Here is a 27,935-nt window from a genome sequence, read left to right as displayed (position 1 = left end):
AGTTTTAATTTAATTGTGTTGGAAGACACAATATATTTAATTGCTTAGAAATAAACTGGAAGCACTAGCGGCTTTTACACAAACAATGGTAGCTTGTGAGCAATCATGACATGCCAATTCAGCACGTTTTTAAGGAAAGTCAAAAAAAATTTGCTAGCCGGAAAGGTGTCAAAATTATAATATAAAAAAGATTATTTCATAATAAAAATAAATAAGGATTAAAAAGTTTTGTTAAAAATTCATACCGAATGGCAATCAAATAACAATTGTAATATTTGAATAAAAAAGTGATAAAAAAAGTAAAAAAAAAATAGAAATTTTTCTATCCGCATTAAACTCCACCATTTTTTTTTTTTTTATTTAGAAAGTGTAGAATTATAATAGTGTTGGTGCTAAAAAGAAAATGAAAAATGTATACTGCTAAAAATTAAATAAAATTTATGTTTTTAAATAATTAATATATTAAAAAGGAACTATATCATAATATATATAAATACATTAAATTATTAAATTAATAGTAAAAAAGAAAATCTATAAAAAATGTACTATTATATATTGTGTACGGCCATTTTATTCATCTATACAACAAATGCCGTGTTGATATTTTAGCCTTTTCTTAAATAGCTTACATAAATTTGTTAGACAAGGATAGTCATATTATTTGAATTTACATAGACGTCTTTTCAAGATCGACGGCTTGGTATCGACTGAATAAACGCGCGTCTGAATTGCTAAAATTTTCTTTTAAATATTATAATAGTAAAAAAGTGTTTTAATATTGAAATTTATAAAAATATAAGCCATTTTAAACCTATACTTTGTAAATTTAATGAAGTTTAATAGTTTTTAATAAGTTTTGACATTAAAAATTATAGTTGAAAAACTTTGCATTTTTATCATCTAATGAATGACTGAAAAACAACTACAACAAAAAATTGGGGCTCCTCATTGAATAGTGACTGCTAGTATATGGCCGTCATTCAATTATATAGAGGCGCCTCAAAAGAAAAAAATAAAAAAAAATTATTGAAATATCCTTAATATTTCCTCAAAAATAACCATTCAAAATAAAAAAAATCCAAAAAAGTTCAAAACAAGAAGTATTTTAATATTGAAAAAGAAATTTGGTGAATAATTTTTGTTACAATAAAAAAAAAAAGAAAGAAAAGTGAAATTTTTTTTTTATAACCTCTCCTACTTGGGAGAAAAGTTATGAAATTTATGATTTGATGGCAACAAAGTATTAGCAGGAAAAGCTTTTTGTAAATATTTTGAATTTCCTGTGTTGAAAATTTGTTTTTTTTTTCTCATAACGAAGAAAGAGGATTATAAAATATAAAGAGGTAAATTTTCTAACAAAACAATTAACAATTTTAGGAAAGAACTCTTTCAAAAAAAGTTATATTAATGAAGTTTGTATTTAGTATTGAAATATATGATACTTAAATTAAAAAAAAAAACAAAAAACAAATGAAAAAAAAAATATAATAACATATTTTAAATATTATGTACATACATTAATATTATATATACTCGACAGCACATCTACAAATTTGTAGTTGGCTCAACTGCGTGTAGGTAATTGTCATAGACATAAAAGAGAGAAAGTGTCTTGATCAGGAATACATAGGTGTAATATTATATATCAAAAATTAAATTGGTATAACAAAAATTAGATTAAGAAAAATTAAAAATGTATATCTACTTTACAAACACACAGTTTTCTTTAATTTAATTCTTTTTTTAATTTTTGTTTTAATAGAAACAAAAATATGAAAAAATATATTCGATTTAGTACCATCATACCTTAATATTAACCCTCCTTTTGAATTTGTTATATTATCTTTTTAGCAGGTTTGTCTGTTTCATTTACTCCATAGAAATTTTAATATCTCGCAGTTTTTATAAATGTAGTATTTTAGCGCCATTATTATTTGCTACAAAAGTTTGAGAAAAATTATCATGCTACTTCAAGATATGACTGAGATGACACTAGTTTATTTTATAATTATAAATATATATTCACAGTCACACATACATTATATGAAAATGTTTTTTTTTTACATTTTGATTTTGTAGTTTTGCAGTTCTTGTAGTTGCAGTTATCACATTTTGTATGTATCTTTCTGAAATTCAAACAAAAGAAAAAAAAGAAAAAAAAAATAATAATAATATGTCAAATTGAAAATTACATATTTTTTTTCTTATGTTATTAAGATGTGCATGAAATATTTATGCATATGAAAATTATAAATGTGTTTTTGTATCTACAAAACTTAAAAGGTACTTTATTATTAAATTTGTTATTAATTACTAATTAAGTTACTTTTAAATGATAATATAGTATGTTTTCTATATTACTTTTTTTTATATGTATATATTTAATTTTAGGGATAAATGCAATTAAGGTATACAAGAGGCACCTGCCCATATTGATATTTTGCTGAAAGTGTGATAGCTACCTGATTTCTACCTAAGTGATAATCTACCTAAGTGTACAAATTCAATTTATAAATTCTTAAAAAAAAAATTAAAAACTGCAAATGGCATGTATATAAATGTACCTATATCGTTTTTATAAACAATATTGTATCTCCTCAATACGGTCTCAGCATTATCCTAATATTCAGCCCGTTAAATATTAAATTTTTTGTTTATGTTTTGGTAAATTAAATTTATACACTGTTTTTAATAAGAATGTGTTACAGCTATCTTACATTGTTATTTATTATATCAAAAAAAATAAATTTTTATTTACCTATTGAAAATATTTTTTTAATTAAATACAAAATAAAAGATATTAAATTGTAAATTTACATTATCATAAAATGAACTAATTTTTTTTAGTGACTTCATAGTTATACGCTTTTTGTAATAACAAAAACAAAATTAAAATATGTTTTCATTTTACCTACCTACATTATTATATTTTTTTTTTTTTTTTTTTTTTCCTTCTTCACATTATTATATAAATAAGAAAAATTTCTGATATTTTCTATTATTTCATAAATAATACATACTAGGTATTTAGGTATAATTCTTATGATGTGATTAATGTGTAGGTGATCTGCTTCTGTTAAGTTTAAAATGTTTACCAGGAGTTATTATTTATATGTATACCTACACATTTAGATTAAATTATATTAACATAGGTAAATCTATTAAATTTCATTGTTCCAAAAATAAATTAGACTAAATAAAAGAATAAAATATTCTTTATAGAAATTTCAGTTTTCTACATATACCCTTCTAGAACTCAAAGAATCATCTAAAAAAACCAAATTTTATTGGAATATTGGGAAATTTTAAAGTTGATTTTAAATTGTTTTTAATTTGAGTAGTGATTTGAGATTTATTATGCTTTTAGGAAGAAAGCATATAAGAGTAGTAGGCACCCACCTATTTAGAATTACATACTGTAGTTTTATTGATTCATTTACCAAAGAAAAAAATTTATTATGAACTTTATTTTTATGTATTGATTTTTCATACCCACCTTAAGAACTTCAAGAAATATAATAAAGCTGATATGCAACAAAAAAGAGATTTTAGAATTTTTTATTATTTATGTACATATTTTGGATATGTTTAGAGTGTCCAATTAATAATCTATATTTAGATGAATATATTTATGTTGTTAGGAATTTTATATTGCATAACTTATTATAGAAATATTAATTTAGGAAACTGCATTTAAATTTTAAAAAATAAACACTAATGTGTGTGTGTACCGACGTTGGTAAGTACCAATATATAGACTGTTTTTCACCCAATTCTTCATTCGAAATTTTATACCTTGAATATTTCTCTTAATCTGCATTGATTATAAAAAAAAATAAGAAAAGAATAATTTAAACCACCTATACTCAACCACCTTCGCAAATATTTACTAAAAATCATTTTTTTTTTAAATTGTATTAAAATCTTACCGTCATTAAAAAAACATATTGTGTGAACATAATTGAAAATACAATATGCATAAATATCTATGTGTAGTTATTTATATACTAACAGTGTACGTATGTATATAAAAAAATGTATCTACATTGTTTTATATTTACAAATCCATAAGTGAGTACCATTATAATATACACTCTATTTCAGTGTGCCAGACAGATTTTCAAAATACAAACACTGAAAGAAAGAAAAAAAAATCAACACAAAATACATAATGTTAAATAAAAAAAAAATGTTGGCATTATTATATAGGTGCTTCTTTTTTTTTACTACAAACACACTTTTACGTTGCTTTCGTCACGCATGTCACATGTAGCTCAGCGAATAAGAAAAAAAATAATAAAACAAAATAAAAATTGAAATAATAATGTATACCTTTAGTTTCACATACTACATACAAATAATATGAAGGAAGATTATTTGGCGGTGATAACTATGATTATATTAATTATATATTTAATATATGTATGTATATATATGTATATATATACATAACAATTGTATATAATATTTAATTAATATTTAAAAAGCTTTTTCTCAAGCATACATAACAAAATATGCAACTATATTTATTATTTTATATTCTGCAATTATTAAACTACGTAACTATTATGATTTACTAAAGAATATCTACAAAAATTTATTGTAAATATTTATGTAGGTAGAGTACAATCTTAGTAAAATAAGTATATGTAGGCTTGCAAGCATACCTACCTAGAAACCAATTTATGTATGTATGTACTAATTTGTCAAATTTTTTGTATTTGATTTGCATTATAGTGTTAAACAAAAATATTATTTTGTAGGAAAATTATCATAATATCTTAATAATAAAAGAAATGTTCATTAATTATATTAGTTATTCACAAATTTAGCTTGTTCAGAGAATAATATTTAGTTAAAAAATGTTTGAGGTATACATTTTTTATATCAATTTTTCCAACTTATTATATTAGTCCTTTAAATAAAGTAACATTAAATTTAATGTCATTTGATTTAAAATCGCTCAGTAACAATTAAATATTCCTTTTTTTTTATGTTAAAAAATATTTTACTATTTCCAGGAGTGTTTTAATTAGATCTTTACGTAACTCATTGTTAACATTAAGTGATTTTTTTTTTAATTTCTGCATCAATTTGATTTGCTAATACCACTAACAATAATATAGCTGAATCTCCAAAATCTATTGCATCTATTTTTTGTTTTTCCAAAAAACAATAATGGCTTTAGAATTGGTGTTTAAGAATATTCTATTCTTTCGAACATTGATTTGATTTTTAATTTCCAAGCCCCAGATTCTACTAATTTACGATTTGTTCAAAAAAATTTATTTTGCATCTTAACGTATATTAGAAAAAGATAATTTTATATATCAGTTTCATGCTACATATTATGAGTTCAGTAAAACTTCTAAACATGTATTAAAAAGCATATTTTTTATTCAAAAACAATATATGTAAATAATAAGTTTGTGCCTATTATAAATTATATTATTATACATTGTACGGAAATTATGTTTAATGCAATCAAAGAAGCTTTTAAAATAAAAATCAACAATATTCTTATTAAATTTACAATTATTTTTTCTTTAATTAATGAGTCATCATATGGACGTCACATATTTCATGTTTTCAATTTATTATTTTTTCTTTTTGGTTAATATATACAGAAAAATTATTTAAAAAATAATGGGTATACACAGGTACTGAGGTATATACCAATCTATCTACTTTTGAAAGATTTTTTTGAAGAATATATTGGTAGTTTTGTTATTTAAAACCTTAACTAAACATAATATTTATAATATAAAAAACTGGATGTATGTACGAGTATGTACATATGAATGTATGTACGTACACATGAAAAGAGTTCAATATTTTTTTTCATTTAAAACTCTTTGATTTTTTTCTAATTATTAGAAATTAATATAATCAATGAATAAGAAAAATTAATCATAATTATTTTTATTTGCAGAAATTCAATAATTGCAATCAATTTCAAAACTAAATTTTGTAATGAATACATCGAGCTGACTAAACGTAAGTATTAGTTGAAATTGGTAATTTTTTTTATTTAGTTTTATATTAATTTCCTCTTGTACTTTTATAATTTTTCGATATTTTTATGGTAATTAAAAAATATATATATATTTTTTTTAATTGATTTCAGTCTGCTTCATTATGCAGCAATGTACAACTGAAATATTTTCCTTTTAAGTGTGAGTTTAAATAATTATATAATTCTTAATCATGTTATAATAATATCCAATTTTTTTAAAATTTTAGATTTAAATAAAAAAAGAATACAATAAATACGTAATCAATACGTATTAAAAAAAAAAGAAAAACAAATATAAAATTTATTCGTTAGAATTGGCGCCTGAAACAACAAAAATGGAAACCGAACCTCCACCACGAATTGAACCCCATATAGAACCTGTTAATGGTATTGTACAACCACCAGTTGAACCTCCACCAGAACGTCCAGGTCGTAATACAAATCAGTTACAATATATATTAAAGACCGTAATGAAAGCAGTATGGAAACATCAATTTTGTTGGCCGTTCCAGCAACCAGTTGATACAAAAAAATTAAATCTTCCAGACTATCATAAAATTATTAAACAGCCAATGGATTTGGGCACAATAAGAAAACGTTTAGAAAATAATTATTATTGGTCTTCTAAGGAGGCAATACAAGATTTTAATACAATGTTTACAAATTGTTATGTTTATAATAAACCTGGAGAGGATGTCGTAGTAATGGCCCAAACATTAGAAAAACTTTTCCTAGCAAAAATTGAAAGTATGCCTAAAGAAGAAATTGAAATAGAATCAGCAACTCCTAAGGGTCCCAAAAAGAAAACACAAGCAAGTAGACCTGCAACTGGTGGTGGAGCATCAGTGACTGCAGCTACAGCAGCAGCAGTTGCGGCTATAGGCGCTACAACAGTTAATCCATCAACGCAGTTACCACCTGTAAGTGGAGCTGTCCCAACCGGTATGTTAGAAGGTTAAATGCCTTAATATTATATTAAAAATAAATGTTGAACGATTTTTTAATAAAAAAAAAAATAGGTGGTGGCATAGCATCAGCGACATCTGTTCCACCAATACCACCAATTGGCACAGTACCCCCGCAAACAGTTCCTGGTAGCACGAATACAACAACTACAGCAACTGGTGTACCGGGAAGTATTGCTTCAGCAACAGCTACTGGAACTACGCACAATTCATTGAGTGGGAGTGTTGTTGCTAATTCAACATTATCAGGTGGACCATACGGAATTGAGGGTGTCATACCACCACAACAACCTGCTAAAATGAAAAAAGGTGTTAAGAGAAAGGCAGATACGACGACCCCGACAGCAAATGCATTTGAATCACCATATACTCCAATTGAATCAAAAAGTGCTAAATTGCCTGCCAGAAGAGAATCTGGTCGACAGGTAAATAAGGTATGCGGAATGGAAAGAATTTTTATATATTTTCGTCTTGAAAATATTTTAATATAACTTTACAAAATATCATTTCAAATCACATTTGTTTTAAAATTTTTTATTGTTTATTTTTCACATATGTAAGTGTAAATCATCAAAATAAAATTTATGAATAATATAGTTATGTTTAAATATGTAATTATTCATCCATCCGCTTATTATTATGTTTATAAGCCTTTAAATACATAATTTTTATTTAATGACTACAAAATCCACAACGAATTTGAATGTTCTTTTTAATTAACTCAGTAAAACCTTTTAAAGGTATATAAATTGCATAGACTATTGAAAGAGTTTTAAAAGAAAGAAACTTTTGTTGATATTTAACACATTTTTTTTTACTAAATTTATTCACAATGATTTTGCTCTTTAAAAAGCTCTTGACTTGAATGTTTTTGCTGAAGAACTATGCGTTCATTCAAATTCATGAAAACTCAGTTCATCTAAAACTAATGTAAGTGTTGGTTTTTTAAATTTAGGATCAAATGTCATTCCAATCATCAACTTATCCAATGTCACCATTAACTGGAGCACCAGGATCAGCAGCACAAAAAAATAAAGAAAAGCTATCAGACTCATTAAAATCATGCAATGAAATATTAAAGGAGTTATTTTCAAAAAAGCATTCTGGATATGCGTGGCCATTTTATAAACCAGTTGATGCTGAATTATTGGGTTTACATGATTATCATGATATTATCAAAAAACCAATGGATTTGGGAACAGTGAAAAGAAAAATGGATAATCGCGAATACAAAACCGCACAAGAATTTGCAGCTGATGTTCGATTGATATTTACAAATTGTTATAAATATAATCCACCAGATCATGATGTCGTAGCTATGGGCCGAAAATTACAAGATGTGTTTGAAATGCGTTATGCGAATATACCCGACGAACCTTTACCAAATGCCCATGGCCACTTTGTAAGCGCAGGGGTGGTTCCTGTAAATGCTGCTTCTGCTGGTCCGGGTGGCCTCAGCAATATTAACATTAAACGTGAATCTGATTCTTCATCAGATGAATCGTCTGACTCCGATATGGAATCAAATTCAGATGAAGAAAGAAAAGGAAAATTAAAAGTGTTGGAAGCAAAATTATTAGAATTACAAGAGGAAATGCGTAAATTAATGGAGGAGGCATCCAACAAAAAGAAAATAAAAAAGAAAATGAAAGAAAAGGCTGGTAGTGGTGTAGTTGGAGGAGGCAGTAATAAAAAAGGAGTAACAAATTCGACTAGCATGGCTGGTAGCGTCGGTGGCGTGGCATCAGCATTAGATACTAAACTTCCATGCGACTTACATAGTGTGGGAAAAGGAATAAATGTAGGATCTAATGCTCAAGCGGCTAGTAATTTAGCTGGCACCGGTAACCCGCCAGCAAATAAAGGTGCTAAAGTTAAAGGACAACGTGGTACAAAACAAAGTAACGTTGGCGCTCTTGCAGCTGGTGGAGCCGCTGCAGGAGCCGGTAGTGTTGGTGGTGGAGCTGGAGGTGGAGGTGGCGGTGGTGGTGGCGGTGGAGCTAAACGAGGGAAAAATAATGCAGCAAGCGGACCTGCTACAGCTAACGCAAACGCTACTGGCGGAGCGGCTGGTGCTCAGAGAAATGCTAATAAAAAGAAAGCTGGTCAAGTGATGAATTTCGATTCAGAAGAGGAAGACACAGCAAAACCTATGTCATATGATGAAAAGAGACAATTGTCTTTAGATATTAACAAGTTACCAGGTACATTTTTTATAGACTATATAAGATACAAAACAATATACGTTCAAAAATAATTGTTTTTAGGCGATAAACTTGGGCGAGTTGTTCATATAATTCAAAGTAGGGAACCATCATTACGTGATTCAAATCCAGATGAAATCGAAATTGATTTTGAAACACTAAAACCGTCAACATTAAGGGAGTTGGAAAGCTATGTTGCTTCTTGCCTTCGTAAAAAAACTCGTAAGCCTTACTGTAAGTTTATCCCAATGGACACTACACTACTATCAACGATTTTTATAAGGATACTTTACACGAAAAAAAATCCTATTTTTAATTTTCTAATAATAATTTAAAAAAATCTCCTTAAAAATTGAAAAAAAATTAAAATCATATGAATTTATTTATAGTCATAACCAATTTAAGCTACTGTTACATTTTCCCATTTTTTATGAAAGTCTTAATTTTAAATATTTGAGGCCGCCGAAAATAGCAAATAAAAAGCATATTTCCTTTTCCTATTCAAACTAAATCTTTTTACCAATTCAGCTGAGAAAAGAAATCTAAGAATTGACCACATTTTCACTGTAGACAGTTTGAGTGAAACAAAAAATTCGCACTTATTTTTGATATTTTTTTTGGCTTTTATTTTGATACCACAAAAAGCGGCTTCTATTAAAACAAAAAAAAAATTATTAAGTTTTTGGTATTAAATCTTTTATTATTATTCCACAAACATTTAAAAACATAATTTTAGATAACACATTATAAATTTTTAAGGCACGTATTTAACGTAAACCTTTCATATCATTAAGGAATTATTTTTTTTTATATTATATTATCAGATTTAATTGATTTTTGTTGATATTTGGAAATTGCACTTTATTTTCGCCGATATATTTTTTTTTGTTTATAGTAAGAAATTCCGATGCTACATTAAAAGAATGTATACTGTTTTAAATTCACAACGCGTGCCTAGTTATTTGTTTTTATTTTTTTCGTTTCTGAAAAATGAATATAAAATATTTATTTAAACCATCACTAAATTAAGGATTAAAATTACTTATAATTTAGTACATTACAATTATTTTTTCTTTTGGAAATTATTTATCAATTTTGATTTTCGTAGGGCCATAAAGAAAGTTTAAGAAAGAACATCAAGATTTTAATAATGATAATTTGAAGAAGAAAAATACATTATACATATATTTAATTTACAGAAAATTAAATATGAAACCTAGTAGTGTCTGTGTTAATTGGATGAACTGAGCACATTATTTATTTCTATTATTTTTCATAAATAAATAAAATTGGCATGGTAGAGCATGTTAAATAAAGAAAACAGCGTTCAATTTTTCTGTATTCTTTTTGTGGCAGTTTTATATCTTTATTCAAGGAAAAATAAACAAATATCTCATTTTCCTTCAGAAATTTTATTGTATTATTATTCTTTTTTTAATATTTTGATTTTCTTTGTAGCTTTTAGTTTGGTGATGGGTTGAATTTTTTTATATAAACATATAATATTTATTTATTTTAATTAAATATAAAAAAATGGGCGGAGGATATTTATTTTTTTCTTAAATTGGGTATAAAAATAAAACTTTAGAAAATATTTCTCAGAAAAATAAATATAGTTTTTAAAAGATATCCAATTTCGAATAGAAGTAATTTTTGTTTCTATTATTAAAAATAGCTTACACCATAAGATTATAAAGTATGAATTAATATTAACATAAAATTTGCATGAATTAGTATATTAATATATAATGCGATATTCAAAAAAATTACAAAAATTAACATTTTTCTTTTTTATTAGTCATTTTCATGTACTTCAACTTTTAGTTTATATTTATAATTTTAAAAATTTTATCTAATGAACTTTACTTCTAAAATGGTTCAAATTGATATTGTTTTTTCTCTTTTTTTTATCAAAAATTAATTATTAGATAAAAAAATATCTGGAAAATCAAAAGATGAACAAATGGCCGAAAAGAAGCAAGAACTAGAAAAACGTCTTCAAGATGTAACTGGGCAATTAGGAACAGCAAAAAAGACCGCGAAAAAAGGTAATTAAGTTTTCTTTAGTTGTAATACGTAAAATCAGGATTTTCACTGAAATTTAACATTTTTATTCCAATGTTTTAAACGTTATGTTTCACTTTAAATCAATTATGTAGTATCAACAGTTATTTAAGTAACATATACTAAGGTAGATGCATAAGTTTTTTTTAAAGTTATACTATTAAGATAATTTGTCGATATTTAAAAAAATGGATACTGAGTAACGCTTTCAAAAAATAACAATTATTTATTTATCAATAATAAATATATGATGGGCAATAAAATTATCTTAAGAATTATGTTTTATCCAAAAAAATGTTTCGATATTTTATTACAGTATTAACTAACCCATTTGTTTTAAATTTATTTTTTTTATAATTTATTTGATTGAAATCAGAAGACGCAGCGAATAAAGTTGATGTAACACATGGTGGTCATGAAACATCAAGTTCATCTTCTAGTGATTCATCTTCGTCCAGTTCAAGTGACAGCACTTCGAGTGATTCAAGTGATAGTGAAGCAGGTTAGGACGCGATTTTTTTTAAAAATCATTAAAAAAAAACACAAAAATACAAAAAAAAAGTTGTTTTTTTTTTCCTTTTTTTTCAATTAGTTTTTTTCATTAAGTTTAATATTTTTAATTGTTTTTATTATTTTTTTTAATATATATGTTTTTCTATATATATATTTTTTTTAATATTCTACCAATAAATTAGTATTTACCTTTTATTAAGTTAGTCAAAACATAATTTTTTAAAACAAGTCATTTCTTATAATGTAATTAAGAACAAAAAAAGAATAATTTTAAATAATCGTAGAACTATTGTTTAAGATAAAGCTAAACAAAGGCAAAAATGTTGACAAATTAAAATTTAAAGCGTATTATGTCATTATTTGTATAACAATAAAATACAAAAAAGAAAAGAAAGTGCAGATGAAATTTATTAATTAAAAAAAAAACATACAACTCTAAAAAGAAAAAAGAATAATTGAAAAAATGAAACTATTAAGTACTTATTAGAAAAAATTACTTATTTAAAATTTATTGAAATCAAACTGTTTTAAAAAGCATTGACTACAAATATTTAAATCAGCTACATTAAAATATATTTTATATGTGATATAGCTAAAAATGTACATTTAAATATAATTCTATTAAAATGTAATAGAATTTCACTGACTTTTTCTTGAAATACAGAAATTGCGTTTTATCTAATATTTTCAAAAGCACTTATAAAATGAAATTCAAACATTTAAAAAGTTTTTTCTTAGTCAGTTATGATTTTTACTTAGTTTCTATAAACAAACATGTGAAACGCAAAACAGAAAAAACCGAGTAATTTTTCTTAAAAACCATAGTATTCAATCAAATAAAATTATTTCTTTTTAGTATCAAGTTATATATCAAAGTTAACTGCTTAAAATAGGGATATCTATATTTTTTCAATGAAACGATTAACAATTGAAGATTGTAATACATTACGAAAAAATAAGTTGCAACATAAAACGCATAAATGTAATTTAGTTTTGAGACAAATGAAGTTTGTAGTTATATGTTCGGGTTAAAATTGCGGTATTCATAAATGCATCAAAAAGATTTGAAAAATTCCTTAAATATGTAAAATTTATATATGTACACATTACAAAACAGTAGTTATTTTAATATTCTTGTATATAAAAATTTATGATTTTATGTAACAAAAAAAGTTAAGTATATTGCTTGTCGTTATTGGTTTCCTGTTTTATTTTACTAAATGTAATCGTAAATCTTCGATATTGTAATAAATACTAATTTTTTAATTGTTGAAGTAAAATGAAAAACTTTTATTTTAATTTTTAAAAAGAACTGTTATTTTATCCTTAAAAAAATTAAAAAAATTCAATCTCGCAAAATATTCAAAATCATTAACATTTATGTGTCATATATAAAAACAAAATAAAATCTTACATACAATAAGAAATTTCATTAAGTCTCAAAATATTAAAAAAAATTTTTAGATAGAAAAATACTTACATACTTAATAAAAGCTAATCAAAATCGTAAAGTTAAAAAATAATTAAGTAGTTAAAATGTTATATTAATAAAAAACACAATATTATTGAATTATTTTCTGTTTTGATTAAACAGAAGAAAAAAATTTCTTATTTTCATTTAAATTTTAATTAGATTTTTTTCAAGTAATGTACTTTTAAAAAGTATCTATTTGCATAGGTATATAAAATATTTTTTCTTAGTAGTAGTGTTGAAAATAATAATATTATTGAAATATAAATTAAAGATTGAAACCAGTTTATGTAGGTTATAGCAATTGTAAACAAAAGTATAAATTTAAGGAAACTTAATTAGATATTCTTTTTTTTTTAAATATAAGCTAAATTTCTAAAATATTACAATACCGTATTCTTAATTAAAAATTTCACTGTATTTTCAATTACTTTTTCGTTTATTAAATTTAATTTGTGCTAAGATTTGTCCTATTTGCTATAAACAAAAAATAACAAACCTAGTCGCTCCCTATGTTATATTTATATATTTTTCGAATATATTTTACATCTTAAAGTTTGTATTAAAAAAAAATTCATTACAACATATAACAATAAAAAATTAATTGTGTGTGCAAAAATCCTATTTTCAAACTAGAATTAAATTGGTATATTTACGCTGTTAATCTTATAAAATGCTAACAAGAATTTTTATAGAAAGCAAAAAGTTCAATTTAATATATAATTTATTTATTGCAGCATGAAAAAGTAATGAAAAGTGTATCCAATTTCTTTTTCTGCATTATTTTTCCTTCAGTAAATTTTCACATTTTTAGAAGATTCTAAAAAATTAATTAGCATGAATAATATCGGTCCCATTTTGTTAAAAAAATATTTTATAAATATAATAAAGTTATAGTTGTTAAAAAAAGAAAAATAAAAAAAAACTCAAAAAAATTTATTATGAACTAGCATACTGCCGCTTCATTTATTTATTATATTCTTTCGATTAATACAACCATGTTTTTTTAATTATTTTGAAAAATTCCTTTTAATTTAATTAAAATTGTTATTTCTTGTATATTATTCTTATTATAATATTTCGTGAATTACTTTTGATTAAAAAATCTATTTTTCCAAAAAATTTTTTTTAAAATAAGCCTTATTTGAGATTTTTGTTTTAATTTAATAAATATCTTGACTGTAATTAATTGAAAGAATGATTTATGATAAGTAAGTTTTTTTAAATTAAACTAAATATAACTAGATTCTTAAGTACCATAAGTGAAATTATAAATAATTTTAAATAAGATTAAAATAAGTTAATAAAAGCAGAAAATTAAAAAAAAAATTTGTTCAAATTCTTTGTAAAAGAATTTAATTTAAGTATAGTTTACGCTTTTCCTCTCTAACTACCATACATATGCATCGTAAGTTTTTATCAATTATATAAATATATTATTTACAAATCAGGAAAAATATAATAGTGTTATCATTTGAATTTAATAATCGTTCATTTATTGAATTTAATAATCGATTCAAATTATTGTTCGGATTACTATATTTTAATTTTGAATTATTTTAATTTATGAGGAAAACTCTACGTTTTCTTATTTGATGTCCAATTATCATAAATGAGTATTTTCTATGTTCGAACTGTTGACATTTATTGTAAAAAAAATTATGACAGGTGTAAATTTTGTCATTAACTACATTAAATTTAAAAGAACCCGGTTTGATGAAACTGCCATGCATAACGTATTTCGATTTTCCGTAAATCCAAGAAATTCTCTTTATTCGATTACGATTTTGATTTAGGCAGGTTAAACTGTATTTATGTACATATTTATATGACTAAATAAAAAATGTGTATGTAAATATATTAAAATATAATTATATCGTTAGGTTTTTACAAGTACATATGCTATATAAGTATATAGAATTTGTTAAAAAATTTCAAGAAATATTTATGTACATTTGAATATACAAACTTTTATCATAGAACTACAAAAAAATTATCTTTAATTTTTTTTCTAATTAAAAAACGTATAAGAATCGAAGTTTTTTTTTAATTACAATATTTTTATACAATTTTTTCTATTTTGTCATAATCTTTAATTTAATTTTATAATAATAATATTTATTATTATAATCGATATTAGTTTTTTCTCATTTCGAAATCAAAAATTATTCTTTTTTTTTTATGTAAACTGTGACATAATATTATTAAATTTTCTTATTTCTTATTTTATACAGTTAGCAATTAAAAATAAATTACTACAATGTAAAATTAACATTAATTAAAATATTTAAAACAAGAGTGAAGAGTAAAATAAGAAGCCTGTTTTTACATTTAATTAAAATGAAAAAATAACATGATAAAGCAATAATGACTTATATATGTAAATATATATATATATATATAAATGATAAAGGTAATAAATATATATGTATATACATATATTAAATAATAATATATATTATATAAATAATAATTGAATGTATTTATTTCATAAACTTTGAATATAAATTTTAATTAATTTTAAACATTAATGTAAAAAAAAAATAGTGTTTATGTAATTTGTATAAAAGTATTTATATAGTTTCAGGATTTTCTTTATTATTTTTTTTAATTTTTGTTTTTAATTTTTATATGATTTTAAAAAGGAAAGTACATAATTGAACAAATTTTAATATGAAAAAAATATAAAATTAAAGAATCATTTTCACTAAATATAATATGCTTTTAAGAAGACCTGAAAAAAAAAGTGTATAATCAAAAATAATTATTCAATAGAAAAGTATAAAAAAAAACATTTTTATCTTATTTTTCCTTTTAATATTAATTATATAACGTACACATATATATATATATATATATTAATATATAAAATATAATATAAAACATAATATATTTTCTAATCAGAAAAAAAATCGTGAAGCAATTGTGTATTGGGGCCAGCAGCCATTTATTTATTTATTATACTTAATTTATATTTATTATTATTATTACTTTTTTTCTAAATAGTTTATCATCATTTTTATATACATAAAAACAAATTATTCTACTAAAAATCATAACAAAACGGGTCAGTCGGAAAAATTTATAATTTTACAAAAATTTTATATTTTATTTTATAAATATTATACGAAAAACTTTTAAAATAAAACCTTTCCATATTTTTGCAATTTATTTATATACAAATAACATTAATTGAAGTAAGTATATAATATATAATTTAAATTAATGAAGAGTTAAGTTAAAAAAAAGTATTTATATATTTTTTTAAAAATTTAAAATAAGAAAATCAAATATGAATAATAATAATAGAGATATATAAAAAAAAATGCATAAAATTTTAAAAAAGAAAATAATTTTACACTTATTTTAGCTGTTATTATACTATTGAAGAATAACTTGAATCAAAAATATGAAGTACTAAGTTGCTTTGAATTTTTCTTACAATTTTTCATTTTGTTAATTTCAAGTGCATTATATAAATACATAAGTTTTATACTTTTAATGATTTATTATAATATGTTTATGTTAAAAAATTAAAAGATAAAATTAAAAGTAAAAGTAAATTTCATATATTTTTTTTATTTCTCTTATAAATGAAATAAATATTTACACGTTATCACAGTCATTTACCATTTTTCTTTTGTTCATCTATTATTTGAATTTTTCATCATTTTACATAATTTATATTTGAATGGAAAATATTTAAAGAAATTTCATTTTCACATCTAAATATTATTATAACATTTTCAAAAAAACTTTTAATCTTAATATTTAAAATTGAATTCAATTGAATAAAAGGCTATGAACATGTTATAGTGATTGAAAATCAATAAAAACTACACGAATTTCTTTTGGTACATTCTGATTTCATTTTCATAAAATTTACATAAAAAATTTTGAAAATATTTTTTTAATTTCATTCATCTTACTTTCTATTACTATACATATTTTAAATCTGTATATTCATTCAAATATCTAAATATATAAAAAATATATAAATTAAATATTTATATATAAAAATATGTTTAATAATATATTTATTAAATAATATATATTGGTTCCGTATTTTTCATTCATTTCATTAATAATCTCCAGATTTTTTTTAATAATTATGTATAGCGCATTTATAGTTTATATATTAAATAAAATACAAAATGTAGTTTTTTTTGAGTAAAGTTATTTTCATCGTGTGATAATTTAAAAATGAAATATTTTTTATTTACCTTTGTTAACCTACAACTAATATAAACTTATAATTTAATTTACAAAAAAAAAAAAAATAAAACTGATATAATGGATGTAATATAAAAAACAAAAATAATGTTACTTTCAAATAATTAAAATTTAAGGAATAAAGTCGTTGTTTTTATAATTTTTTTTGTATATAAAAGAAGGAGCATTAGATACACTTGCAGACAATGTGTAAAAATGTTTAAAAAATATATGTTGAAGCAAAAAAAAAAAACTACGAAAACTATAAAGAAAATTAATCTCTGTAAAAAAAATTTTCTATTCTGTTGATTTGGCTATTCTATAGAAATTGTTATAATAACACTTAATTTTACAAATAATTGATTATTATTTAATTTAAAAAATGTTTTTAATGTTACTTTGTATTAATAAGATCTTGGGGGTGTAGCTGTCAAAAAAATTAAAAAAAAAACTGATAGTATATATTAGTAAATTTAATAAGAATTGAACATAAAGATATTATTTTAATGAAATATTTTAATATCATTACATTAACAATTATTTTTTGGAGATGCATTTAATGCATTTGCCATCTAAATCCAAAAACTAATCCATCTAAATATTTAACAAAATATTTTTTGACATAGTAAATAAATTGAAAAAAAATTAGATATTTTTATTTTGGGGGTCTGAAAAAAAACATTGATTAATTAATTAGTTAAATTCTTAAACGAAACCATTTGAATTTTTTACGCAATTGAATAAAAACGCGATGTTTTCGAAACGGGGGAAATTTTGCAAATAACATAAACGTCCAAGTTAACAAAGTATTAATTTTTATTGAATTTTGTTCGAAAATGTAATTTTTTGAGTTGTTATTATAACAATTGAAAACTTTTATTGTAAAAATTTATTATACTAGTATATCTTAAATTTTTAAAAATCCCACATTATTCCATTTTTCGTTCGTTCAAATTTTACTTGTTTTCTTTTTTTCTGTTTTAACAATAATTTCCTTTTTGTTTTAATCAAAAGTTTAAAATTTAATTTTCAATATGAATAGTTATAAAAAAAAACAAAAAACAAAATTAATAAACTTTACTATGCTAATAGAGTATCTTCTTTTTTTTATTTTCTTTTTTAGCGGTCCGGCATCAAAATAAAAATCAAACTTTATAAGTAAAACTTGTTTTTTTTTAAATCAAATTTTAATATAAAGAGTAAAAATACAAATTTAGCATTTAATAAAAGATTTATTTTAAAATTGTAATAATTAATTATAAAGATGAGGAAAAAAATGAAATACTACAAGATTACATTGGATTAATCAAAAAATGAATAGAATTTAGATAAAAGCAAGCAAGCCATTACTAAGTACAATTAATGTTGAAATTATTAAAGCAAAAAAACATTAAAAAATTTTTTATCGCAATAAATATGTCTTAAGAATTTTATTAAATTTATAAAAAAGAAAAACAAAAAAAAAATTAAATTTATATAAAATCTTTTTCTAAAAGAGAAATAATGGAGAAATTCATTATTTGAAATTTTTTCTTGCATATTGAATTTTAATTTTTTTTTTATAAAATTTTAATTTTCGTTATCATTTAAACAACTCTCTATTAGACTCATAAGATAATTTTTGTACAAGCGAAATAATACAAAATTTTCATTCTACAATTTTATAGTGAAAAAGTTCAAAATTTCTATAAATATTCAAAGAAGCTTTTGTACATAATTTTCTTGGAACTTTATGCTTTTATTCAATTAAATAATATTAATAAATTGTTTTGTTTTAGTTAATTTTTTTTAAAGTGTATTCGGGTTTACGGTTTTATTTATTCTTCGGTATCAAAATACAAAAGTTTTTCTCTTGTGCAAATTTTTCCTTGTGGGTATTTTTCCGAGCAACTTGTTTTGTTTATGTATTATACATTCTTTAAAATAAAAAATTTTTAGTTCGAATTATTTTCTTGTCTATAATGAGATGTTTTAGTACAAAAAACGAAAAAATTTGCGAACTACACATGTATACATATTGTACATTATTTTAGAATAATCTTTTGAATTTGAAAAAAAAAACTAAATAAAATAAATTTATAAAATTATTATAGATAATATGCAAAAGAAAAGAAAAAAAAAAAACTAAAATTTGTTGTTTATATTGGCGTAAATTATAAAACAAAAAAAAATTTTTTTTTTTTTAGATACATAAATTATAATTTTTAAAATTAATTATTTGTTTTTTTTTTTTTTTTATTAATTCATACTTAGTTAATTCAAAGGAAATATAGGCACACTAATTCAATACCAAACGGCTGACTAAGGCTTTGAACCCCTTTACACATTGTTTGCACGTTATGTTTTATTATTATATATAACTATTATTATCATTGAGTATTCAAGTGAAAGAATGAACATAATATTAGATTTTAAGTCATCACTTATACATTTTATTTATGATTAATAAATTATATGTATTAGAATATCATTTGTAATACAAAATAAAATTCCGCATTAAACGAAAACAAAAAATCATATAGAGGTGAAATACAAAAAAAAATTGAATGAGAATTAATAAAAAATTTCATAAGCTCTTAATATCAGAACAGTTAATAATAATAGAAAATAAAATATATTTTAAGCAATATTTGACTGTCAACTTTTTACTGAACACATGATTATATTTATTTTTTTTTTAGTTATTAAAAAGCAGTTTTTTTATATCATAAATCGAAGATGAAAAACAGAATTCACTTTTAATATTTGCATTAAAACAAAAAAATTCTTGCTTTAGTTGAACTAAATATTACTTTTTATTTATTTTTTAATTTTCATGAAATTACATATGAAATAAAATTACATACGATATCATTTCACTCTTATATGCAAATGCATGTTGAGCTATTGAAATTTTTTTATTAATGAAAAAGTTGATGATCAAATATTTGAATTAAATAAAATGAAAAAAAAAAAATAATGAAATTATTAAGAAAAATTCATTCAGTTAAAGGGAATCAGTAATTAAAACTTTAAATATATTACAAAAATTAATCATCATATTTTTTTGCATAAGTCGTTTCCAAATTCTTTATAATTATACATACATTAAAAATTTAACTTTGAAAATTGAATACAATTTTTAATTTAGTTTTGTTTTATAGATCCAAATTTATTTATTTTTTTTTTCAAATGTGTCCATCTAAATCCATTTAAACTTTCATGGGCTTATTTAATTATAGTAATTATATTTTTTATTATATAAATTATATTTTTGTCAAGAGTGATTATATAGCTTGATTACATAAATAAGCTAATTATTGATGTTCTTAAAATGTTTTGAATATTTTAAGACTTTATTCATTATAAATTACAAAATCGTCTTTAAAATAAATTCTTTTTATATGTATGTTGTATTAAATTTAACTATGACATAAATTGTCAATAGAAATATGATATTTTATTATGTCTATATAAGTTTTTCAAATTGAATCATTAAAAATATATGTATATTATTCGCAGAATAAATTTATATAAATTAGCAACTTATTATTTTATATAAAATTAAAGATGAAAGGTATTTAAAAAAAACGTTAAAATTAATTTATAATAAAGTAATGGATACATTGAAAAAAAAATATAACTTTATTTTTTTTTTTTGGTAATCAGTCATAATATACAGAAATACATTTACTTTAATAATATTTCTTATACAAATTATGGTTTTACAAAATTTTTTAACTACTTCAAATCTAAGAATTTTTGTACAATTTTTGGAGTTTCACTTTTATTAGATAACCATGAATTACTTAATTTTTTTTACAATAAGAATTGAAAATTTTTTGAAAAATCTATTACTTCTATAAAATATTATATTTTTTGTTATCCTTTCTTTATAGATTAAAAGAACATAACAAAACATAATATCGATATAAAATTTATATTTTATTATTAAAAATATAATATTTTGCAAAGTCTTTTTCATATTATTTTTTTATATAATTCATCTAAATTAGATTTTTTTTTTTATCGTGTATTAAATTCTATTTCTTTTTTATGAGCAGCAAAACAACTTAAATCATAAATAAAATAAATAGTAAAAGATGTTTAAAAAATAAAATTACAAATTAAAAAATCATATTAATTAAAATATTGATGTTTTTTACATACATAATTACAAAATACATAAATATAATTAAAAAAAATTTATACCGTAAAATGTAGTAAAAATTTTCGTAAGTGTAGTTTCATTTCCACTCAAAGAAACGTTATAAATATATAACTAAAAATTAAATAATCGTAACACAAAACAAGAATTTTATTATGGATAAAAAAGTAAATGAGGAAAACAATAAAAAAATATAATAGAAAATTAACAGAAGTTAAAAAAAATGTTAAACAGCAAATATTATATAGAAAACTAAAAAAAAAGGTAGAAAAAATAAAATAAGGAAAAATAAATGAATTCTCTTCTCTAATTTAAATATTTAATTAAGAAAATGTATTTAAATAAAAAATTAAAGGAGGTGAAAATTCTCTTTTGATAATAGAATTAAATAAAAAGAAAATTAAACGCAAATTAACTCTTAAAATAGTTATGTAAGATTTAATAACTTAAATTTAAAATAAAACAAATAAGTATATATATATATATAATAAACATAATTAATTTTAATTATACACGAGCATAAGATTTGCATAAATAACAACTCACAAAACAAAAATTAGAAAAAAAAAAATGCTAAAAAAAAAGTAAAAGTTTTGAAAAAAAATTAAAAAAAAAATTAAATTAAAAACTTATGGAAAGGCAAAAATAAATAAGATATTAAATTTATGAATAAAAAAAAACACATTTTTTTTTACTCTTTATTTCCTTTATTTTTCCGACCAACAGAAAATTTCAACGTTTGCGACCCAATATAATAATTTATTCAATTAAATGTTATAAAATATTTTTTATTTTATTTTTAATGTACAATTCTCACTTTAACAATTTTAGAAGATATTTGTTTTTCTGTCTTCGAAAAGTTAAAAGAAATAATCTAAAAATTTTATTAATAAAAGGATAAAGTTGAAAATATAAATATTAAGCTGGATAAAAGTATATTTTAAGACGGGGGAATAAGATTCATTGAAATTGTAGAAAGAAAGACAGGATGACAACAAAACTATTAAATATATTCAAGTTAACTCAACTAATTTTGCGTACGTTTTTACGTTAAACCGGTTTTAAGTTAAAAAAGTGTAAAAAATTGCTTCACGATTTTTTTTTAAATTCTATTATAAAAATTTAGGTAAGAAAATATATTTTTGTTTTTAGTTTTTTTTTTTTCAATAAATTGTACTAAATATGATTAAGAAACTTAAATAGTTATTGTTAATTTATTATTTAAAGTTTAAATTTATAAAATAATTAAACGTGTAATGAATTTTTTCTGATCACTTTAATATCACCAACATATTTATTTTTTGCATTATTATATAAAAAGTTTTATGGCAAATAAAAAAAAAGATTTAAATTAGTTAATACTAAATTCGAGAATTAATATGTTGGCTACAAAAATGTAATAAATTTTTCTTTTATAATTAGATCTTTAAAAAAGAAAAAAAAAATATGCAAGAAAACGAAGTGAATGTTGAAGCTTAGCACAATTATTTTTCAATTTATAACTTATATATTAAACATCACATAAACTTTATACTGTTGATTTGACTAATATGGCGAAAAATGGGATAACCAACCATTACAACTATCGAGTAACGTACATATTTTCTTTCTTTAAGATAGTGTAATCAATTAGTTCTTGGTCCTTTCTAAGCTTCCTAAAATATTTCAAATTCAATCAAAAAATATTTTATTTTAATAATATTGATAATCAAAAAAAAATTTATAATGTTAAATTATAATTATGATCGTAAATGATAAATTAAAAATCGTTAATTTGTACTGAATGTAAATATGACATTGTAAAAATTTTTAATTATATTTTGTAAAATGTGAAATTTTTTTCTTTAAAATAATATTGAAAGCCATCTAAAAGCTAATGATCAAAATGTTTTATTTAGAAATTTGCTATAGAATTTGCAAAAATTTTTGAAAAAATTCCTTGTATATTTTTATACATTGAAAATAAAATTAATTTATGATATATTGAAAATAAAGGTGATATTGAAAATTATTATAAATTTAAACTTAAATGATGCTTAAGCCTAAAAGTTCTTTTTTTAAATATATTAAAAATCATGCGAATTTTAACTTTAAATAATAAAAACAGTTTTATAATTATAACTTAAAAAGTGAATAATTTTTACAATTTTCTTTTTCCTTTTTTTTAAACAATAGGCTCCGGGCGTCCACCAAGAAAAAAAAAATCAAAAGGGTCATCTCCGCCTCATTCGGTAAGATAAATTCACTATATTATTGGAAATTATTTAGTTTATGAAAATGCAATAAGATCCAAGGCGAATTAGAGCACGAATATGATTTGAATTTAAAATAATAAAAATGGGACCTCATTGTATTATCATTACTAAATTTTAATTTTATTTTTGCTGCTGGTAACGAATAAATTTGGCAAAAAAATATTATGCTATAAAATTACGTAGAGAAGAAAAATTTTAAAATTTATGTTACGGTTTTGTGATACAAAAAACTTTACTAGAAAAGTTGCGTCTTACCAACAACGTTTTAATATCAAAGTACAATTAGAAATTTTTAGATTTAGACATTTTTTTTTTGTGAATTATGCGAGGAAGAGGGCGGGAGGCGATATGTTGTTTGGAAACACTGTTTATATTACGGCGTTTTCAAATAACTTTTACATTAAAAAAAGAAACTCGCTACAAATTATTAAAAATAACTTCAACATTCAAACTTTCATTTCCTTCATTAAAATTTTTGTAATATTCGAAACTGTATGCAAATTCGTAAAGTAGTACTAACTATTAGTGATAGTTTTTAAAAATAAGTGTATTTGATTTTTTCGTTTTTGTATCATTCATTTTTCTCTGTGTGATTAGGTAAATAATTCAACAACAGCAACCACAGCCATAAGTTCAGCTGGAAATAGTTCACAAGCGCAAGCACAGCAACAAAACTCTTTGACTACATCAACGTCCTTAGCATCAACAACAACTACAACAGCTGTAACAACATCAACAATTGCACCACTACAAAATAACTGTAATATTTTTTAATATTTCCCTTACAAAATAAATAACTAATTTTTTTTTTATTCGTTTTAATAACTATTTTTTTTTATTCGTTTTTAATTAATATTATTACTTATTGAAACATTTGCTCATATTTCTGTTATACAATTATCGTTAATATTTTTAACAGCTTCTGCAATAACCACTTCAACGGCCGTTACAACTTCAACAACATTAAGTAATATCAATAGTAGTTTACCAACAGTATCAACAATGACTGCTACAACGACAGCAACGACAATATCTAATAATAACTCATCAATAAATACATTATCATCAACACAACAGCAATTGCAACAAAATAATTCCAAAATAATAAATAACAGCAATAATATAAATATAACACCGGCGATTACGCCACAAACACAATTATCACTGCATCAACAACAAATACAATCACAAACACAGGAAAATACATCAAACTCACGCTCATTAGTTTCAAATTCAAACACAATTACAAATAATTCCACAAATACGCAAATAATTAACAACAACAGTTCTGTGTTGAGTGGAAGTAGTAATATTAATAATAATAATAATAACAATAATAATAATAATAATAGTAATATTCCAAATGATTTAACAATTTCATCAACATTATCAACAACAACATCATCCACATCTTCATCATTTTCATCATCATCCACACCACAAACAACACCACAACCCATAAGTTCCAATAATAATTTAGGCGGTGGCGGTGGGATGTCTGGTATAATGTCGGGAAATAATAGCAATAATAACAGTAGTAATACCGGTAACAGTAATAAAATAAAATTGACTGTGGGTAATAATTTAATAAATAACAATAGTAATAATAATAACAACAATAGTAGTAACAATAATAATAATAGTAATAATAATAATAGTAATAATAGTAATAATAATAATAGTAATAATAATAATAACAATAATAACAACAATAGTAATATTAGTAACATTAATAGTAATAATATGAATAATAGTAGTAATGTTAATATTAATAATAGTAATAATAACAATATCAGTAACAATAGTAATACCAATAATAGCAATAATAATATGAACGTTGTTGGTACTGATTTAACAACATCGTCAATGACGACTTCCACGTCATCATCCTCTTCGAATGTTGGAATAGGTGGTCCACCACCTTTAATTCCACCGTCATTACAAATAAATCCAAATTTATTAAGTGGTGGTAGTGGTAAGCAACCAATACAGATACCACAATTCGAAGATCCTGTCGAACAATCTCTTGCTTCGCTTGAACAACCGAATATGGTATCAGCAGCAACATTACAGGTAGCTGCCTTAAGCGGACTTGGTAGCGGTTTATTACCAACTAATTTAAGTCACCATTTACAGCAAAATCAACATCATATGGATATAATGGAATCAACTGGATTGGGTGGCAGCATGAACGGTAATCATATACCTTTTGTGCATCCATTTGGTTTAGATGGTTTTAATTCACATTTAACTTCTATGGCAGCTGTAGCAGCTGTGCAAAGTCTTCATAATAATAATAGCGGAGCTGGAAGTGTCGCGGGAATAGGTGGTGGTGGTGTTGGTGGCGGTCCCGGATCGAGTTCTTCTAATTTCTCTGGATTAGATTTGTCGAATGGAATTTTAGATAATTTTGTGCAACAACATCAACAACAACAAAATGGGAATGGTTTATTAGGTATACATGGACACGTTATGAATACTCCTATATTTGATATCCCCAATATGAGTGGAGTTAACAGTGGCAGTTTAATTGGACGTGGTGCGAATGATAATATTATGAATTCCATAAATCATCAAATATTAGCTGTTGCTGCTCAGCAACAGCAACATCAAAATCAGCATCCACACCAACAACAACAGCACTCAAATATGATGATGACTAGCAATAATAATAGCAATATTATGAAAGACCCTAAGGAAAAATGCATAATCACCCCTAAACCAATTGAGTCAATGATGCCCAGTCCGCCTGAAAAGAAAACTTCTCCTAATGACATGAAAATGTCAATGCACGGTGGTAACATGATGTCCGGTAGTGGTATTCCAAGCGGAATGGATAGTCGTGCAGCTGCTCATTTTGCATTTAAAAGTAACCAGGAGCAAAATTTAAAGAATGCCAGCTCTTGGTCTTCATTAGCTTCGGCCAATTCTCCTCAAAATACGCCAACATCTAGTAAACCAAAACCAGCAATGGATTCATTTCAACAATTTCGAAATAAAGCAAAAGAAAAAGCTGACAAACAAAGATTATTAGAACAACAAGAATTGAAACGCAGCCAAAAGGAAGCATTTGAAAAAGAAATGAAGCGTCAGCAAGAACAGAAGCATAAGCATCACGAAGAAAGTACTGGAAGGTATGATAGTATTTATATATTTTAATTTTATTTTGATTTTTATTTAATTTAATTAATAAAATATTTATTTTGATTGTTAATATTTTGTTAAATTTTAGAAAATCTATTCATGAGCCTCATACACCCAATCGAGTTGTAGAAGACATTAAAGCATCACCTCAAAATTGTAGTTCACCTGGCGCACAAATAACGCCACAAGATCGAGCTGCTGCTAAACGTGCTGAGCAAAGGCGTTTAGAGCAAGAAAGACGAAGGCGTGAAGCGGTGAGTATAAAATGTTCAAATCTATGAGAGAGCAAAAATTTAAAATGACAACATAAATTTTACAATATAAAAATTTTGAACTCTTTATTGATTTTAGATGGCTGGACAAATAGATATGAATATGCAAAGTGATTTAATGGCAGCATTTGAAGAATCGCTATAAATTTTTCGCATTAATCATCTTAGTTCAAAACACATTATTGAAATTTTGAATATTATAAGATTATGTTAATTTTATTATCGCCAGAAATTATGCAATTTACAATCATTATTCTTAAACAATAAGTCAAAAAAAAAAATTATAAAAAAGGACGAAAAAATAATTTTTCATACAAGTTTAACGCGAAAAGAAAACTGAATGTAGATTTAAACCACCGAAAAATAAAAAGTTTTCTAGTTGGGAATACAAAAAAAAAAATAAATAAGTTTGCAGTTGTATTATGTATTTGTTATCTGTAATGACAAATAAAAATTCCAAAAAAGATATAGGAAAATTTAGAAATCAAAAGTACTTTTGAAGGCGGTAAAAAATTTCCATTTTCTATTCGTATAAATTAAAAACTTTAGAATCCACATGTAAAAAATAAGTAAAACATATACAGACACAAAAAATAAAAAAAAATATATAATGAAAATTCCTAGAAAATGAAAATTATAAAGAAAAAAAATAATTAACAAAATTGTTCAAAG

General features: G+C 22.7%; 1 protein-coding gene across 7 annotated transcripts; it reads left to right on the top strand.

The window, feature by feature from the left end:
- The first annotated feature begins 134 nt into the window (after window positions 1–134).
- Window positions 135–27,880, top strand: LOC129611436 (homeotic protein female sterile-like). 7 transcript variants are annotated; one of them, XM_055524590.1, is made up of 15 exons: window positions 135–1,343; window positions 5,933–6,017; window positions 6,128–6,176; window positions 6,244–6,958; window positions 7,036–7,415; window positions 7,937–9,185; window positions 9,249–9,419; window positions 11,114–11,233; window positions 11,626–11,751; window positions 23,768–23,823; window positions 24,445–24,607; window positions 24,767–26,041; window positions 26,111–26,981; window positions 27,080–27,245; window positions 27,343–27,879. In XM_055524590.1, exons 4-15 carry the CDS (start codon window positions 6,352–6,354, stop codon window positions 27,406–27,408), a joined length of 5,250 nt encoding a protein of 1,749 aa, XP_055380565.1. In that variant the 5' UTR covers window positions 135–1,343; window positions 5,933–6,017; window positions 6,128–6,176; window positions 6,244–6,351; the 3' UTR covers window positions 27,409–27,879. The 7 variants fall into 7 exon arrangements, with proteins under 7 accessions (XP_055380565.1, XP_055380564.1, XP_055380563.1 ...); XM_055524589.1 differs by having other exon boundaries at window positions 9,249–9,407; window positions 11,629–11,751; window positions 24,767–26,981; window positions 27,343–27,880; XM_055524588.1 differs by having other exon boundaries at window positions 9,249–9,407; window positions 24,767–26,981; window positions 27,343–27,880.
- Window positions 27,881–27,935: the final 55 nt, after the last annotated feature.

The sequence above is a fragment of the Condylostylus longicornis genome, unplaced genomic scaffold (genome assembly GCF_029603195.1).
Source record: "Condylostylus longicornis isolate FDR11 unplaced genomic scaffold, ASM2960319v2 ptg000049l, whole genome shotgun sequence".
In the NCBI taxonomy this organism is placed as follows: domain Eukaryota; kingdom Metazoa; phylum Arthropoda; class Insecta; order Diptera; family Dolichopodidae; genus Condylostylus; species Condylostylus longicornis.
The sequence above is the reverse complement of the archived record's forward strand: the minus strand, read 5'-3'. Positions and strand labels throughout refer to the sequence as shown.

Bases quoted from the DNA above. Each gene is read 5' to 3' on its own strand.
- LOC129611436 (XM_055524585.1), top strand. From the start codon at position 6,352: ATGGAAACCGAACCTCCACCACGAATTGAACCCCATATAGAACCTGTT. The intron at 9,420-11,113 runs GTAAGTTTATCC...ATTAATTATTAG, and splicing joins AAAAACTCGTAAGCCTTACT to ATAAAAAAATATCTGGAAAA. The intron at 26,982-27,079 runs GTATGATAGTAT...GTTAAATTTTAG, and splicing joins CACGAAGAAAGTACTGGAAG to AAAATCTATTCATGAGCCTC.